Here is a 14,467-nt window from a genome sequence, read left to right on the forward strand (position 1 = left end):
GCAAAAATACCTCTCTGCTTGAGAGTGCAGGTAATGTTTGTGTACTTAGAAGTGCTTTTCCCCCCAAAAAAATCTCTAGGTTTGTTGCTGGCAGCTAATGCTGCTTGTTGAAAGATTGCTGAACGTTTCTGTGGGTTGTAGCCGGCAATACAAATAGTTTGAGTAGCAATTGCTTTATCAAAACCTGCTCTTGAACTTAAACCAGGCTGGTGCCTCGTGCTTAGGCTTAAATGAAAAAGTTATGTTGCAACCTGGAAAGTTGCCTTTGTGAGCAGAGGTGCTTGGGGAGATGGGTTTGAGGCTTGCGCCCTGAACGAGCAGTAAGTTGTGTATTGGTTAACTGGATTGTAATTGCCCTCATAAACCCGCGCTGTTTGATGCTGCAGCTTGCGTGATTGGGACGTGCTTTAAGAGACGTTGCGTTAGGCTGGGTTGTACAGTTCTGTTGCAGAACAGTAAGGCTCCAAGCTTGCACTGAGCGTGGCGGTGGCAAAGAAAGGGTCCAGCAGAAGGCGACTGCTCGTCCTTGTTTATATTTCGCTTTATGCTTTGATGCGGTGATCTTAAGCAACACCTTTTGTCAGGGTAAATTTTAGCTACCTTTAATCTTTTTGACAAAAATAGCTCCTCGGCTTACTGGAGCAAAGTTTGTGTGACTGAAGTTGGTCTACTTAAGTGCTGAAAATACAGCCTTTCCTATTAAACTTAGGCAGCTGAATCAAATGTCTGGTCTCAGGGAAGGGAGTAGAGATGAAAGGATAACAGAGATGTATACTGTGACCATCATGAAGTTTCACGGTAGTTCTGTTTTGCAGTTTCCCTGTCGCCCTTTGTATCAGTAAGGAATGTAAAGATTCATGGCCATTAAGTTAGCTTGCTGTTGCTGTGCAGTATCGAACAAGTTGGCTGCTACTGTGGAATATCCATGGGAAGGACTTTTTTTCCTTCTTTAGCTAGGTAAGAGCAGTGCTTTTTGTCTAATTACTGCTTTATTAGATACATGGTATTTTTCATACCTAAGCGTTTGTCTGCCCTGAAACTGTTACGAGGCATTCTCATCTGGAGTACCGCAGAATAAATAAGGGACTCGTACAAAAAGTGGAATTATGGGAACATTGGTTATGGCAGTGTATTACTTTAACTTTGAGTGTCATGATTATTTTGTACGCTGCTGGCATTGGTCCTGCGGCAGAACATACAGTGAACTGGCAGTGTTCTTGAGCCGATCATGTTCTGAATTCTGTGCACAGATTGTGGAAAACGTGCTTGAATGGAGCAGCAGCAAAGCTGGTGTTCGTCAGGTGCCCCTTTGCCGTGGTTCTGCAGGTGGCTTGGTGGTGGTTTGTGTTGCATTGCAAGTAATGCCTCTGTCTGCGTTTGTTACGTACCCTGCAGCCTTCTACTGTTGTAAAGCTATGCTGGTTCCAGAGACAACGAATCATGATTTGGGCCAAAGCAGAGGGTGTCCTTAACGGCATTATGAGTTAAGAATTCCTTAAAATAGGTGAAGTTGGAAAAGAAGTTGAGATAAGTGGCTTCAAAAGTCTGTTAGAGCTGGATTTTCACCTTGTACTTTCTCATGTGTGTGGCTTTTGGTGGTTGTTTTTTTTTTTTTTTCCTCCACAACTTCAGAGCATGAACAGATTAAGCAGAATGGCTGCTGCTGCAAAAGCTGCAGGCTGAGATCTCCGACAATTCCCGTTCTCTTTATGGCCCAGTGTGTTAGCATCACAGTGCCCGTATTTTAAAATTGGGGAAAGACTGGCCTTGTCACATGTGCATCTGTACATGCCGAGATAAGTAGATCTCTGGCTAACTTCCAGTAAGCTACAGAACTTTGCAGACAGGAGTTTGTGTCGAAACGCAGCCTGATTTCATCTTACTCTCCTGCCAAAAAGCAGATAGGTGTATCTCAGTGGATTTAGTTTTCAGTTTTAAAAGAGGTGAACTACCTTTAAAGCAAAGTAGCTTTAGGAGGGACAGCGGGACTTTCTAAGCTTATGTTCACATACTTAGCTGAGACTTCAAATGGACTGACGTCTCTGTGATCTAAAACCAGATTTTGTTTGTGCGCGTAAAAGCATTAGTATGTATGTTTTGGAAGGGTTTGCTCCTGTGTAGTTGAGAAATTTCATGGAAGCCCATTTAATCGATCTGCTCTTGTTTTATACAGTATGTGCAAAACTCAAGTGTCGTTTGTGTGCTGTGACAGTAAGAATCACTTTTAAATACGCATGCTTTCTCCATCTCTCCCTGGAATAAGGAAAAGGATAATTCCATTAAGTGAACAGACTTGGGTTATAAGCAGAAGATACAGGGAATAAATGCTGCTTCTGAAAAGGTGCGGGTGAAGGAGTACATGTAGTTGTTGTTTCACAGGAATGCCCTTTGTTTTGTGTACTTGCACCATAACTAGCTGGGATGGGGAGAAATACCGTGTGATATTTCATGGCTGTATTGTTTCTTAAGACTTAGCATATACACGTAGTGATGGGGGTGGTGGATGGGAGATGATGATACCAAGCAAAAATGTTTACTTTGAGCAGTGTTAAGTTTGGTACAAGCTGATTTGGTTTGGGGGTTTTTTTGTTTGTTGATTTTTTGGTTTTGGTTGTTTTTTTTTTTTTTACCTTAAATGAGTGACCTGAGTAACTTTATGCCTGCAGTTATAATCTGGGACAGGAGATTTGAAAGATTAGAAATTGGCTCATTTATTGAGAGTCTAGCGCAGCTAGTTGTTACTAATTCATGAAGCATTGCTGACGGCAGGTTATTGTATACTTTCTTATTGTTTGGGTTTTTTTATAGATTTTTCCAAGGAGTTTGATGCTAACATCTGTGTGAGGTGAAAAGTTGAGCAGATGATCTACCAGCCTGATACTATGTGACAGTCCGCAGTCTTACAGTTGTGCCCATTCCTTTTTTGACATTCAGACTTAGAATGATAATTGCATATGTACTTGGGAGTTTACCAGATTGATTCTTTCCCCTTCTGCCCCCCAAGACTTAACACTAACTCAGTAAATGCTGTCTTGTGCTGTGGCGTGGAGTTCCTGGAGAAGCCCAGCAGGCAGGAATAAAGGCTGTGCTTGGGGGGTCAGTCTTTGTTGTACCCCAGAGATCTCTTGATAGCTTGTGAAATGATTCCCAGTTTTCTGTTGCAGATTATTCACTTATTATTCTGGCTGAATGTTCCTTGGAGTCATAGTCCAGTGCCATTAATTATTTCTACAGCAACATGCTGTGTTTTGCTATTGCATCTGCAACTTCACGTTAAAAAAATCTGCCTATTCTTGGTGTTTATTTTTAGAGATTTTGTGCTCTGTTGTTACTTGCTAATAGAGAGAAACGTGAACAAAAATCTCACTCTGTTAGCAAAATACTGCAGGTTAATGTGAAGTCAGTGTGGAAGGCGTAGCTGAAACACAGGATTTAACAAATTCTGAGGTTTGTTCTCATACAATGAAAAAGCATGTGGGATAGCTTAGAAATCTGCCACTTCCACCCTAATTTGGTTTACACTTTCGAGAATTTTTGCTTTGTAAATCTTCCTTTTAACATATGTTATATTTTCCATCTGTCTTCTCAGATGTCTAAGATACAGAGAGAAACTAAATCTTTTATTTGGAAAACTCTCTTTAATAAAGATGTCTCAACAAATACTGTCAAGTATTGTGCAGAATCGTAGTGTGAATAAAAAGAAAACTGAAACTTCTATTATCACTGGTAATTGGCAATCATAATTCAGAATCCAAATTTCTTAACATATCCTCTTCAAAAGCTTTGCTTCGTCTTGCCTTTTTTTCTTACTCACCACCTTTGAGAAATAAGGATCTTATTTGGAACATTGGATAAATGCAGTATCTTTTGATTTGCAATAACTTTGTGTGTGTGTATATTTTTATTTATACATCTATAAGTCTCTAAAATAATCTCCTTCTCTGATGGTCATCTTTAATACTGTGGGAACTTCCTCAGGAAGACAGTGAGTTGCTCTTTCTTGGTGACGTGCCTCCCAGGCTCACAGGTAGACATTATTTCCTTGCTGCTGTTAGATATCTCTGAGGCAGACATCGGAGCTAGCTACTTTCTGTTACACAGTGAGAAGGAAAATGAAATATTATATTCCAACCCCTGTTCATGTGTGTCACACCTGAAGACTGTGAGCTTCTCGCTCATTCTGCCCAGCTTTACCACTGCTGGTACTTCGATAGCTGTTTTAGTAGGTGGTGTTGATGACATGGCTTCTGTGTCATCTCCTGTATAGTTTCATCTAGTGGAGCAAAGAGATGTGGAAATTACTGAGAGACTTGAATTCAGTAAGTACTGAATGTAAATCTGTTTTGTAGCGGCTGTGAAGTTTTTTCCTAAGGTTCATAAACTCCTTTAAGGAAAGTATTAATGCGAATGATTCAGAACAGCCGCATCTCGCTGAAATCAGTGCTTTAAAATAAAATAGATTTGTGAGGGCATTGGGGTTTTTTGTGTTCAGTCAGTTATGGTTGGAAGCTTTTTTAGAGTGAAATATATAAAAATCATTAGTTTTACGCACATGTCTGCTGTTGCTTCCTTATGGGCATTTGATTTTGTATTGTATGTTCTTGCACAGCTGAATTTGAGTTGCTGAGCAAATGACCCTTCACTTATAATTTGGTATCAGAAATAGGAAAAAGTGTGTTTCTGTTCTTTGTTTTAATGACACTTTTTGCAGCTATTATACATCATAAAGGAGGTGCAAAACTTGCCAGTTTCTTAGTAATCTTGCATAACACTGTTTGTTTGTTTGTTTCATAATACTACTTTATATATTAATCAGTGCTATTTTGGTCTTTGCAGAATAGGCCTGTTCGGTGCTTCTGTTACAGAAGGCGTGTAAAGGTGGGAGATTTCAGAGAAGGGCTGGTGTAGCTGAAGGGAGTGTTGGAAGCAGCCTGAGCTAGAAGACGATACTGAGCATGGAGTTCTCACCACCCATGCTGTTGGTGAGAACATGTGGCTCTTTGTGGGGAGGATGGAGGACTGAACAGTTTAAAATCTGAAACACCTTGTGTTGACCCATGTATTTAAAGAAGTTTGTGGCCAGGGAAAGTCACAGTTTCAGTTTGTTTGTCAAGATAATTCATGTGGTTTTGTGTGATCTTTGGACTTTTTTCCAGATGTGCAGTGAGGATGGCACAGCCTTAATGTGAAGCAGTTGGATCTGTCAGTTGTGTGAGCTGACTCAAGGCATTCGCGTGCAAACACTCTTGGTTTTGGTACAAACGGTGCATTTTATGCTGCCTACTGTTGTATGCAAGTGTATGTATGCTAGTGCCTACTATTAATTACTGGATTCTCAGATGATTCCTCTTTAAAGGGTCATCCTGAACGTAAATGTTTTGTCAGCTGTAGGGCACCAGAAAAGACGTGTGTGTTTGTGGTAGGATGAGAAGGCCGTCTCGCTTCTGTTCATGTACTCCAGGAACCCTGAAATACTTCATCAGGATGATCTTGCGAATGGGAAGCTGATGTTACCAGTGGTTGGTCTTCCAGTCTATAGGCAGATTGCTTACGACCTCTTCCTTCTGTCTAGATTTCTGCTCTTAGAGCAAAGAAAATTACTGAAGCCTTCTGGTCAGTAAGCACGTGTAGCGCAATTGCCACATGCAGTGTGACAATAGTCATGTCCACATTGTTGATGCTGCTGGGTAGGATTTAAAGTGACTCACAAGAGCAGACACAGCAATAGTGTCAAAATAGCAAAGACACTTTGGGAAACAATTAAGAGGAAGGATGGTTATGGAGAGGCTTTGTAGGACCAGAGGAAAGCAAAGTCAATCCATTGTTGGCTGTCTGATGCTTCCAAGAACAGAGCAGAGGGAGGGTTCTTGTTGGGCTGCTTCTGCCACAGCTTTTGGGGGTTATTTTGGTTGTATTCCCCTCTGGCATCTGGGAAGAGGTGAGAGCTGCTTATCTGAATGCATTTTTTGTTTTTGTTTCTGTCTATTAACTTTGGTACCAGATGCATTTAACGTGCCCTTATATACTGCTTTGTTTGAAATAGTGGAACATGCAAGTAATCTGATTATTTTTTCATTGTTATTTTATTTTTTTAATGAAAGGGTAGATCTGACGATGGGTATTATTCCTGAAAGAAGCTAGTATCTTAGGTTTTTCTGGACCTTTAGCACAGATTGTCTCCGCCATCTCTCTTTTGCTGTGCTCATAATGAAAACAATTTGGGTAAGTACAGTAGAGAGAAACTTGAGGTTTGTGATACACAACATGCAAGTGGAAAGAGAGGCTAGGAACTAAACTTGACGTAATCAAGGAAGGATCTTCATTTATACTATTCTCTTTTCAGGAGGTGAGTAAGAAGCTGGGGGCAGAGCATTTGGTCTTTCCTGTATCAAGCAGTTGTTACCACGCATGTTAGTTGTGGTATAGGGGGTATAGGTACGTGCATTATCCCCGTCCTGACTTTTCTGTCTGGTGTTCGAGCTGGTGTCAGGAGCATTTTTTAAACTGAATCAATAGTACTGGTAGTATTGCAGTAGAGGTTAGAACAGAGCTGATTCTTTTTCATTAGCTTTTTGATTTGTTTGCTCTGTGTAATGAGCTTCAGTTTTGAAAAGTCACTTCATTGCTGAAGTCTTACAAAAATGGATTGTGGAAGATTTTAGGAGCTTGAAGCTACTTTAACTTAAGACTAACTAACTAGATTCTAAGCTGATAGCATCCCTTTTGGTTATTGGGATGCACAAAATTGCTGTAATCTGATTGTTTTTAGGAACTGTGTCGCTGCTTAGTTGCATGTCTGTACCCTGAATGGTATCCATCTTACCGGGAGAGTCACGCTTTGCCAGAAGACAAGTTGCAAAGGAAGTGTGGTAGAACAAATGCTGCCTTCTCAATCTCCCTATCCCTAAAATCCCAGCCACAGAAAAAGGAAGAGGAGGCAATTGTTATACACATTTTCAGGAAAGGCTAAAAGGACAGTACAGGCAACTAGAGACAGGTCAGCGTCCCTTCCATCACTGAGAAGATCATGGATGAGCTGGAGTCAGTTTAATGAAGGGCTACCGATGAGGTCGGGGGCTGGAGCATTTGCTTTTTCAGAAGAAGCTGAGGGGCTGGGCGACAGACCTACTGATGTTCCTTCTAACCTGAGTAACTGTGAGTCTGTAAGCAAGAGAGTACTGTGATAATTATTCCAATGAGTTTCCTACAAGCACATACCTAGAATGCCAGGTGAGGCTCGTTTCTGTGTATCGATATATTTGAATTTTGACTAGTCCACTGGATTAGGACTGAGCCAACCAGACTGTATTTCCTTCTTATCCCAAATGCAAGTAGTTGAAAAGATCAGGCAGAAAGAAACTTGGGTATCAGAATCTCTTATTGTGTCAGCCATAATTCTTGTCTTTAAGTAGCAGATGCCTGCTACTAGATTTCTCATTTCCACCTCACTGCCCTCCACCCAGCCGTTAGGCTCTCCTTGGCCCAGTCCGATCCCTCATCGTGCTCTTTCTCAACCTGCTTGGTAAACATCGTCTTCTGAAAAAGTGATGCTGCTCCTCTGAAAGCTGAGGTCCGGATGCATGTCAGTTTGCAATCTTTCTGCGTTTCTGATTAGATTAAGATGCTAATATAAAGTTTCCTTATTTTATTTTTTTCTGTGAAGATGGTGTTTAATTGCTCTGAAACATTAAATATGCTAATTGTCTTTTATGAAACAATAAATTATAGAATCCTCAAACCTCAAAAGGAGGGTGGAATGGATGTAGTAATTGCTGACTGCACCAAACAGTATGACTATTGAGTTGATTTACCTGACATCAAATTTTAGGGAATGGCTGGAGCTCTGAACTGTTGAGGCTTTGTCTGCTGGGGTCTGGCATGATTGAAAGAAGTCTTACAAAACAAAATTGGACTCACTGAAATGTAACAGCTATGTTGGCATGCAAGAAAAGCATGGTGAAAATACTGCTTGTGTACTGGGACTGCAGTGTGACTTCAGTGTCTGCTCCATGGATGGGCAGTCAAAAGTTTGTGACAGGAAAACACCCAGTTGCGTTTCAAGTGGCGATTATGCTGTAAAAAATGAAACTGAATTTGATAGTTCCCCTCCTGCTTGCTGTGTGATATGTTTGAGATAATAAATCATGTAAAGAAATACCTTAGCATGTTTGTCACCTCTCCAGGCTGGGGTAAAGGGAAAAAAAATATGACATTGGAACAAGTTAATTGATTGAACATGTGTGTTAACAAAGAGTCTCCTGATAACAGTTGCAAGTAGTCATACAGATGAAAATGTTCTGCCTTGAGAACACAGCACAGTGGATTTTTTTTCTTCTGAGAAGGCTTAGAAGGAAACAGAACAGCTTTTTTTTATTCTGGTTGCTGAAAGTGTTGTCCAGGAAGGCAGAAAACTGTGACATTTAAGCTCATAAAACTGAAATTAGGAGAGAGTGTATCTCAAGTGTGGTTATCTTCTATTTGTGAAAATAGCAGCTCAAAGAATGCAAAATTCTCAAATTGGAAAAGGAGCCCTTTGGAAAGAATGGGGGTGTTGTAGTTTCCTGGTGCTTTTCCATCCCTTCTGAAAGATGTTACCTCTGGGTTTTGGCGCTTTCCTGTTAAGAGGACGTTTGATTTTATGTAACAAGAGGTAATGAAAGGTGAGACGTTTAGGATTGGAAGTGCTCTGTTAGAGACGACATGTTACAAAGTAGGTTTCTGCAGCCTTTGTCGGCTCTACTGCTTCCTGAGCGCTGACGTTAGACGTGTGCCTTACGAGTCAAGGGAGTCTACCCTCCTTTAAACTGAAGACCACTGTTTCTGTTCCCTGGCGTGCTAGGTAAGCGGCAGGTTTGGGAGACGGAGCAGGTACAAAGCTCGGTAGTTGGAATGGGACTCCTAGGTATAGGTGTTTTTTGAGCTTCAGATAACAGTATGTAAAGGCAAAGGCATCTCAATTTTTAAGCTTGGTAACTGCCATTGACTTTGAGAAATCGTTGAAGCATTGGGTATGGGATTGGTTGTGTTTTTCTCATGAGGATGGGGGGACTGAAGTTACCTTAAATTTCGCTATCAGTAGAAATGGACTGCATTCTTATTATGGCAGATTTTTTAATATGTGTGTAAATATATTTATTATTTTGATAACTGGCAAGACAATCTCTTTATGGATTTGTTGCAGACATGCTCAAGTAGGCTTTTGTTTTCTGTTGCATTTTATGACTGTTGTAAAATGTGCCTTGTGTTGATGTTTTTAACGTACGTGACTGATTAAAATACAAAAGCAAGAAGATTAATCATTGCCTGAACACTTGAATACTCGGTGAATTTTTACATGACCACTGTGCTAAGCTTTTTACCTTCCTTTTATTTTCCTGCTGGCAAAGCTGTAAACTTTCCATGCCTAACGTTAAATGTATAGCCTTACGGGAGCTTAAGTGGTAGATTATTTTAGGTTTTAAGAGGCAGTATTCCCAAATGCTTTCTTCACTCTTTTTGTAAACTGCAAAAACATTTCCAGTTCTTGGCTCTGGCAAGACTGTTCAGAGTCCAGCCAGCCAAACAAAAACAATCTGAGCACTTAGACTCCAGCATCCCATTTTGAAATACAACAGGAAAAAAATACTTTTCTCTTTTGAAGCCACAGCAACATCTTGCCCCCTCCGCATTTTGTCACTTCTCTGGCCCTGTGTGTGCATGCACATGCATCTTTTGTTCATGAAATACAATTTTGGGGCAGAAGCTTTCAAAAACACTGTTTCATGGGATTTACAAAAGTTGTCTGATCAAGTGCTGTAAACCTTGAACTTAGCAGCCAGCCAGGATGACGAGAGCAATTTAACAAAGGCAAAACCTCAGCCACAGACCCTGTATTCACCACCCTTCGTGACGTGCAGGCAGGTGGCTTTGGTTGTGCTCCAGGCTGCAGCCGCCTGCGGTGGAACCTGCCGGTGACCAGGGGCTGCATGGCTGGGACCCGGGCACCGAGGACTCACTGCTAGCCAAATGGGGCTTGACACTGAAAACAGGCACTGAGATTTTCATCAGAGAGGGGTTAGAGAAGGATGGAAGGTTAAAAAAATCATGAAAGCTTGAAAGAAGGAAAGTAGAACCGAAATACATGGGAAGAGACACAAATTGCAGCATAGTGTCAAGTGGTGGTGTTGGGAAGAGGAGATGAGCTGAAGCGATTGCCGAAAGGAATGTAGTTGACGGAATTTCTGTAAAAGGCAAGCTGAAAAGGTGAAGTAAGCTGAAGGGAAAGGCAGTAAGTAAGAGAAAATGAAAAATACTTCAATGAACCTAGCTAACACAAATGTTAGTTTGTTACTTCCCTGCTTGAGAGGGAACAGGAGGTCTGTTCTGAGCTGGGGTGTGTGTTGTTGCAGCCAACGTCGTGCAGACCTGGAAGGATTCTTCAGAGCCTGTTGCCTTCAGTAGGTACTGATGGCAAGATGTGGGCCCCTAAAGGATATGCTGCTGTGAGCACCTCAAAACAGGCAGAATTTAACATTTTTGTGTATGCTTACTGTGACTGTTTATGTAATTCATGGGTCATTGCAACACACCTGAAAATCTTTACTCTTATTTATTCATTTAGGTTGCATTGAAAATTTGAATGCTGACGAAATGCGCAGTGTTAAATGTACAGAGATGTGTTGGTAATGCATCCTAGCTTTGTGCTACAGGTTACGCGGTGTTTGGTTTTTGTTGTTTCTCTTCAATGCGGTTAGTGTGCTCCAGGCTGTCACTTGCTGAACTTTTTGCTTTGCCACTTTTGCAACCTGAGTCTTGCACCAAATTCTTGTGGTTGAAGAGTGAATTAAACTTTAAAACAATGAAGCTTTGGGGATGCCCTTCTTTAGAAGAGAACTTTTGTGTGCTATAACCTGGAAAAAACTTGGTTTGTCTGTTGCTTACTGCGAGTGACTAGGGTTTTTCAGGGCTGGCTTTGGTGGAGCAAAATAAAGTTTTCACACATTTCTGTTACAGAAAAAAGGGGTCGGTTCACATCATATCCTTTGACTGGAAGACTTCTCTGACATGTGCTGTGTGTTTGAACAACTTCTCTTATGAATTGAGCCTGCTTTACTTACACATTTATTAATGTCACTGTATGCACTTGTCCTTATGTCTTCAAATATATAACTTTTACTTTCACATTCAGGTACCTGTATACAGTCAAGCAACTTCATAATTTTAGTCGCATACCACAGTAACGTTGCATGTGTCTGTGTAACAGTATTTTAGTGAACCTGAGTTGCTCTTTTAAAAAAAAACCCACAAAAGAACTCCCACCACTTTTTATCAGTCTGGATGTTCCAGCCAGGCAGAGAGCAGTCCTTCAAGTGGCTTAATGAAGATTTGATTGATTTATTTTGCTCATCTGGAGAGTGTGTGGATTACTTCTGTCAATATTGGGCATGATAAATGAGGGCTGGGCATTTAGAGAGCAATTTGAATTTTTTTGAGCTGTTAGGGGGTTGAGAAGTGACTTGATTCAAGAGACATTATGAGGAAAAAATGTTGAGTGCCTTTTGGGATCTTCTGAGGTAGTGGATTGTAATACAGATCAGTGATAGAAACTGATACTAAACATGTTTATATGTGAGGCTGGGATCAAACTACCGAAGAAGCTTTCGATCAAGCTTGACGCCTAGCAGGAAGATGTTCTTTGTCCACGCGCATACATAAATTACAGCGTTGAGATAGGATTGTTGGGTGAAATGCGGTGGCTTGGGATTACGTAGGAGGTCGGAGAAGGTGATGTAATCGCTCTTCTGGGAGAGTAAATCAACAGAGGGAAAGATCTCTATTTCTGCTGCCTTCTTTTAGCCAAAACAAGAGAAATTTAGTAGTTAGGTTAAATCATTGTATTCACGCCACATTTCTTAAGTTTGGTACAGTGTTTTGTCAGAAATCTTGGGGAAAAAACTACTTACTAGCCAGTGCTCTGCCCTCTGTGGTTTTGTGCACAGTGTGTACCATCAGCTATGCTGTATGAAAGATTCTGGAGTTCATGTCACGGGGACCCTTGTTTGCTGGCAATATTAAGTCTTGAGTAAAGATGTACCTTGATGCAGGTTGCTGTTTAAGACTAGTACAAAGTAATGTAAATGAATATGTTAGTTACTTGTTATGTTTTTCTCACCTGTGTTTCTGTTTTAACTTGTAGATTTTGGATCTTTGTTTGACTTGGAAAATGATCTTCCTGATGAGCTGATCCCAAATGGCGAGTTGGGCCTTTTAAACAGCAGTGGGAACCTTGTTCCAGATGCAGCTTCCAAACACAAACAACTTTCTGAACTTCTAAGGGGAGGCAGCAGCTCTTCCTTAAACCCAGGAATTGGAAATGTGAACTCAAACAGCCCTGTCCAGCAGGGAGTTGGTAGTCAAGTTCAAGGGCAGCCGAACAGTGCTAATATCGGTAATCTGGGTGCTATGGGTAAGAGCCCTTTAAACTCGGGAGACTCTTCTGCTTCAGGCCTGGCAAAGCAAGCAGCCAGCACCTCTGGACCTACCACACCTGCATCACAAACTCTGAACTCTCAAGCACAAAAACAAGTGGGGTTGGTGACAAGCAGCCCTGCAACATCACAGACTGGACCTGGGATATGTATGAATACTAATTTCAGTCAGACACACCAGAGCCTTCTCAACAGTAATTCTGGTCACAGTTTAATGAATCAGCCTCAGCAAGGACAAGGGCAGGTAATGAATGGATCTCTTGGGGCAGCTGGAAGAGGAAGGGGAGCAGGAATGCAATATTCTGCCCCTGCCATGCAGGGGAATGCAGGCAGTGTGCTGGCAGAGACTTTAACCCAAGTATCTCCACAGATGACTGGTCACACCGGACTGAACACAGCACAGACAGGAGCAATGACAAAAGTATGTACATATAATTTAATATATTCTATTTATCGCACTTGTTTTTTCTCCATACAGGTGTTTAGAAAATGTAGTAGATCCTTTTCTGGAACAGAGCTGAAGAATGCACTTTCTTGGGTCTGTAGTTATCTGTTTCAGTCAACCAGTGACATTGTGAAAGCAAGATAATTGAAACAGTATTTCTCATGTCGTCAGAAAGCACTCATTGAAAAACACATCCTTGAAGTTAAAAGTTGGTTAGTGTCTTGGGGTGAATTAGAAAAGAGTAGAGTAATCCTGCAAAAAGGAAGCAGATCATTACTTCTGTGCAGGATCTCAGTTCAGCTGCCAGGCAACCCTGTCTTCTAAAGTAGTGTGAAAGTAGACTGAACAGAGAGGTGTAGCAGTTGGTTGTCTTGTCAAGGACCGCTGTCAACAGGTGTGCAGTGAATCTTTGTCAGACACAGGGGAACTGATGTGAAAACAGCAAATTTCACATAGATTGCCAAGCTAATGCAAACTCGGTGAAAGGGAGGGGCAGCGTGTGGGCAAGAAGTTATAGTTCGGTGGCCATTGCACATCAGGGCAGGGAATATATGCAGGTGGAAATATCTGCCTCTGTCTTGGGGTGCTGCTCTGGTCCTGGCTCAATATAGTCATTGCTTTTTAGTTCTTCATTTTCCAGTTGTAAGCGTAGATGAGTGTTTTGATTGCTGCTCCTCCTGTCTTATGGTTGGATAGCAGTGTGCCTCATCTCTTTGTCTGTGTTGCTTTGGTACAGTTCCTTCATGAAATTTTCATGGCAAACCCACCATGTTCTGGTACATGGAAAAAGATACTTTATCATCTATGGTATTTGATCTGTTCATACATCATAGTCATTATCATTGTTGTTTATTAAGACATAAATGTTAAATCATTGCTGTGTTAGGCATCGTGGAAAAAATTGCATTGCCTGACATAAGTGTATGTCATCTTCTCTGAAGAAATGCTGACATCATTGTGGAGTACTGTATAGTTAATTTTTAGTTTTTAAAATAAAACCCAAAAAGCATTCTCCGCAGTGGAAGGGATCCCTTTGCTTAAGGAAGAGTTGTTTGTGGTCTGAGTGAAGGTCATAGCATGTGAAAGTGGACGTAGCAGTCTCCAGCTTCTGAATCAGCTAAATTTGTTACGTGGAGTGGGTTGGTCTGCACAGAAAGAAAATTAGCTTATCTTTCATTTGGTTTTCTTTGACATTTGTGGGAGCAGTGAGAAATTCCAATTATCTGGTTTGTTTCTATAAACTCATCAATATCCAAATTCTACTTACAAGTAGATTTTTTCCTAGCCACTGTACAGTTATGTGGTGAAACTACTAATTTTCTACGTGAACTAACTGAAGTAGAATTGCCCCAAAGCAAAGGGACTTGCCTAAGGTGGTCGTCTTATGAACCTGGTATGGTATTAACCTGGTGGGGAACATTCTGTGATTTCTTTGTTTATTTTAAGCAAACTCACCCCTGGTAAAAGAACAGGCCAGCACTCGGACAAATTCCATTTTTCAAGGATTTCAGTCTTAGCCTGATTGAAGCTGCAAATGGGATTCACCAGCTTGGGA

At 41.1% G+C, this 14,467-nt stretch overlaps 1 protein-coding gene across 5 annotated transcripts in view; it reads left to right on the top strand.

Moving 5' to 3' along the window:
- The window catches only part of LOC119147436 (CREB binding protein), a 96,956-nt gene that overhangs the window by 2,238 nt on the left and 80,251 nt on the right, over positions 1 to 14,467 (top strand). For 4 of the 5 annotated variants that reach the window (XM_037386429.1, XM_037386430.1, XM_037386432.1 and 1 more), the window contains exon 2: positions 12,176 to 12,888. In XM_037386429.1, coding sequence (XP_037242326.1) covers positions 12,176 to 12,888 — 713 coding nt within the window. The remainder of the gene's footprint in view (positions 1 to 12,175; positions 12,889 to 14,467) is intronic. The other variant, XM_037386433.1, reaches the window with a different exon arrangement.

This window comes from Falco rusticolus, chromosome 4 (assembly GCF_015220075.1).
Source record: "Falco rusticolus isolate bFalRus1 chromosome 4, bFalRus1.pri, whole genome shotgun sequence".
NCBI classification, from domain to species: domain Eukaryota; kingdom Metazoa; phylum Chordata; class Aves; order Falconiformes; family Falconidae; genus Falco; species Falco rusticolus.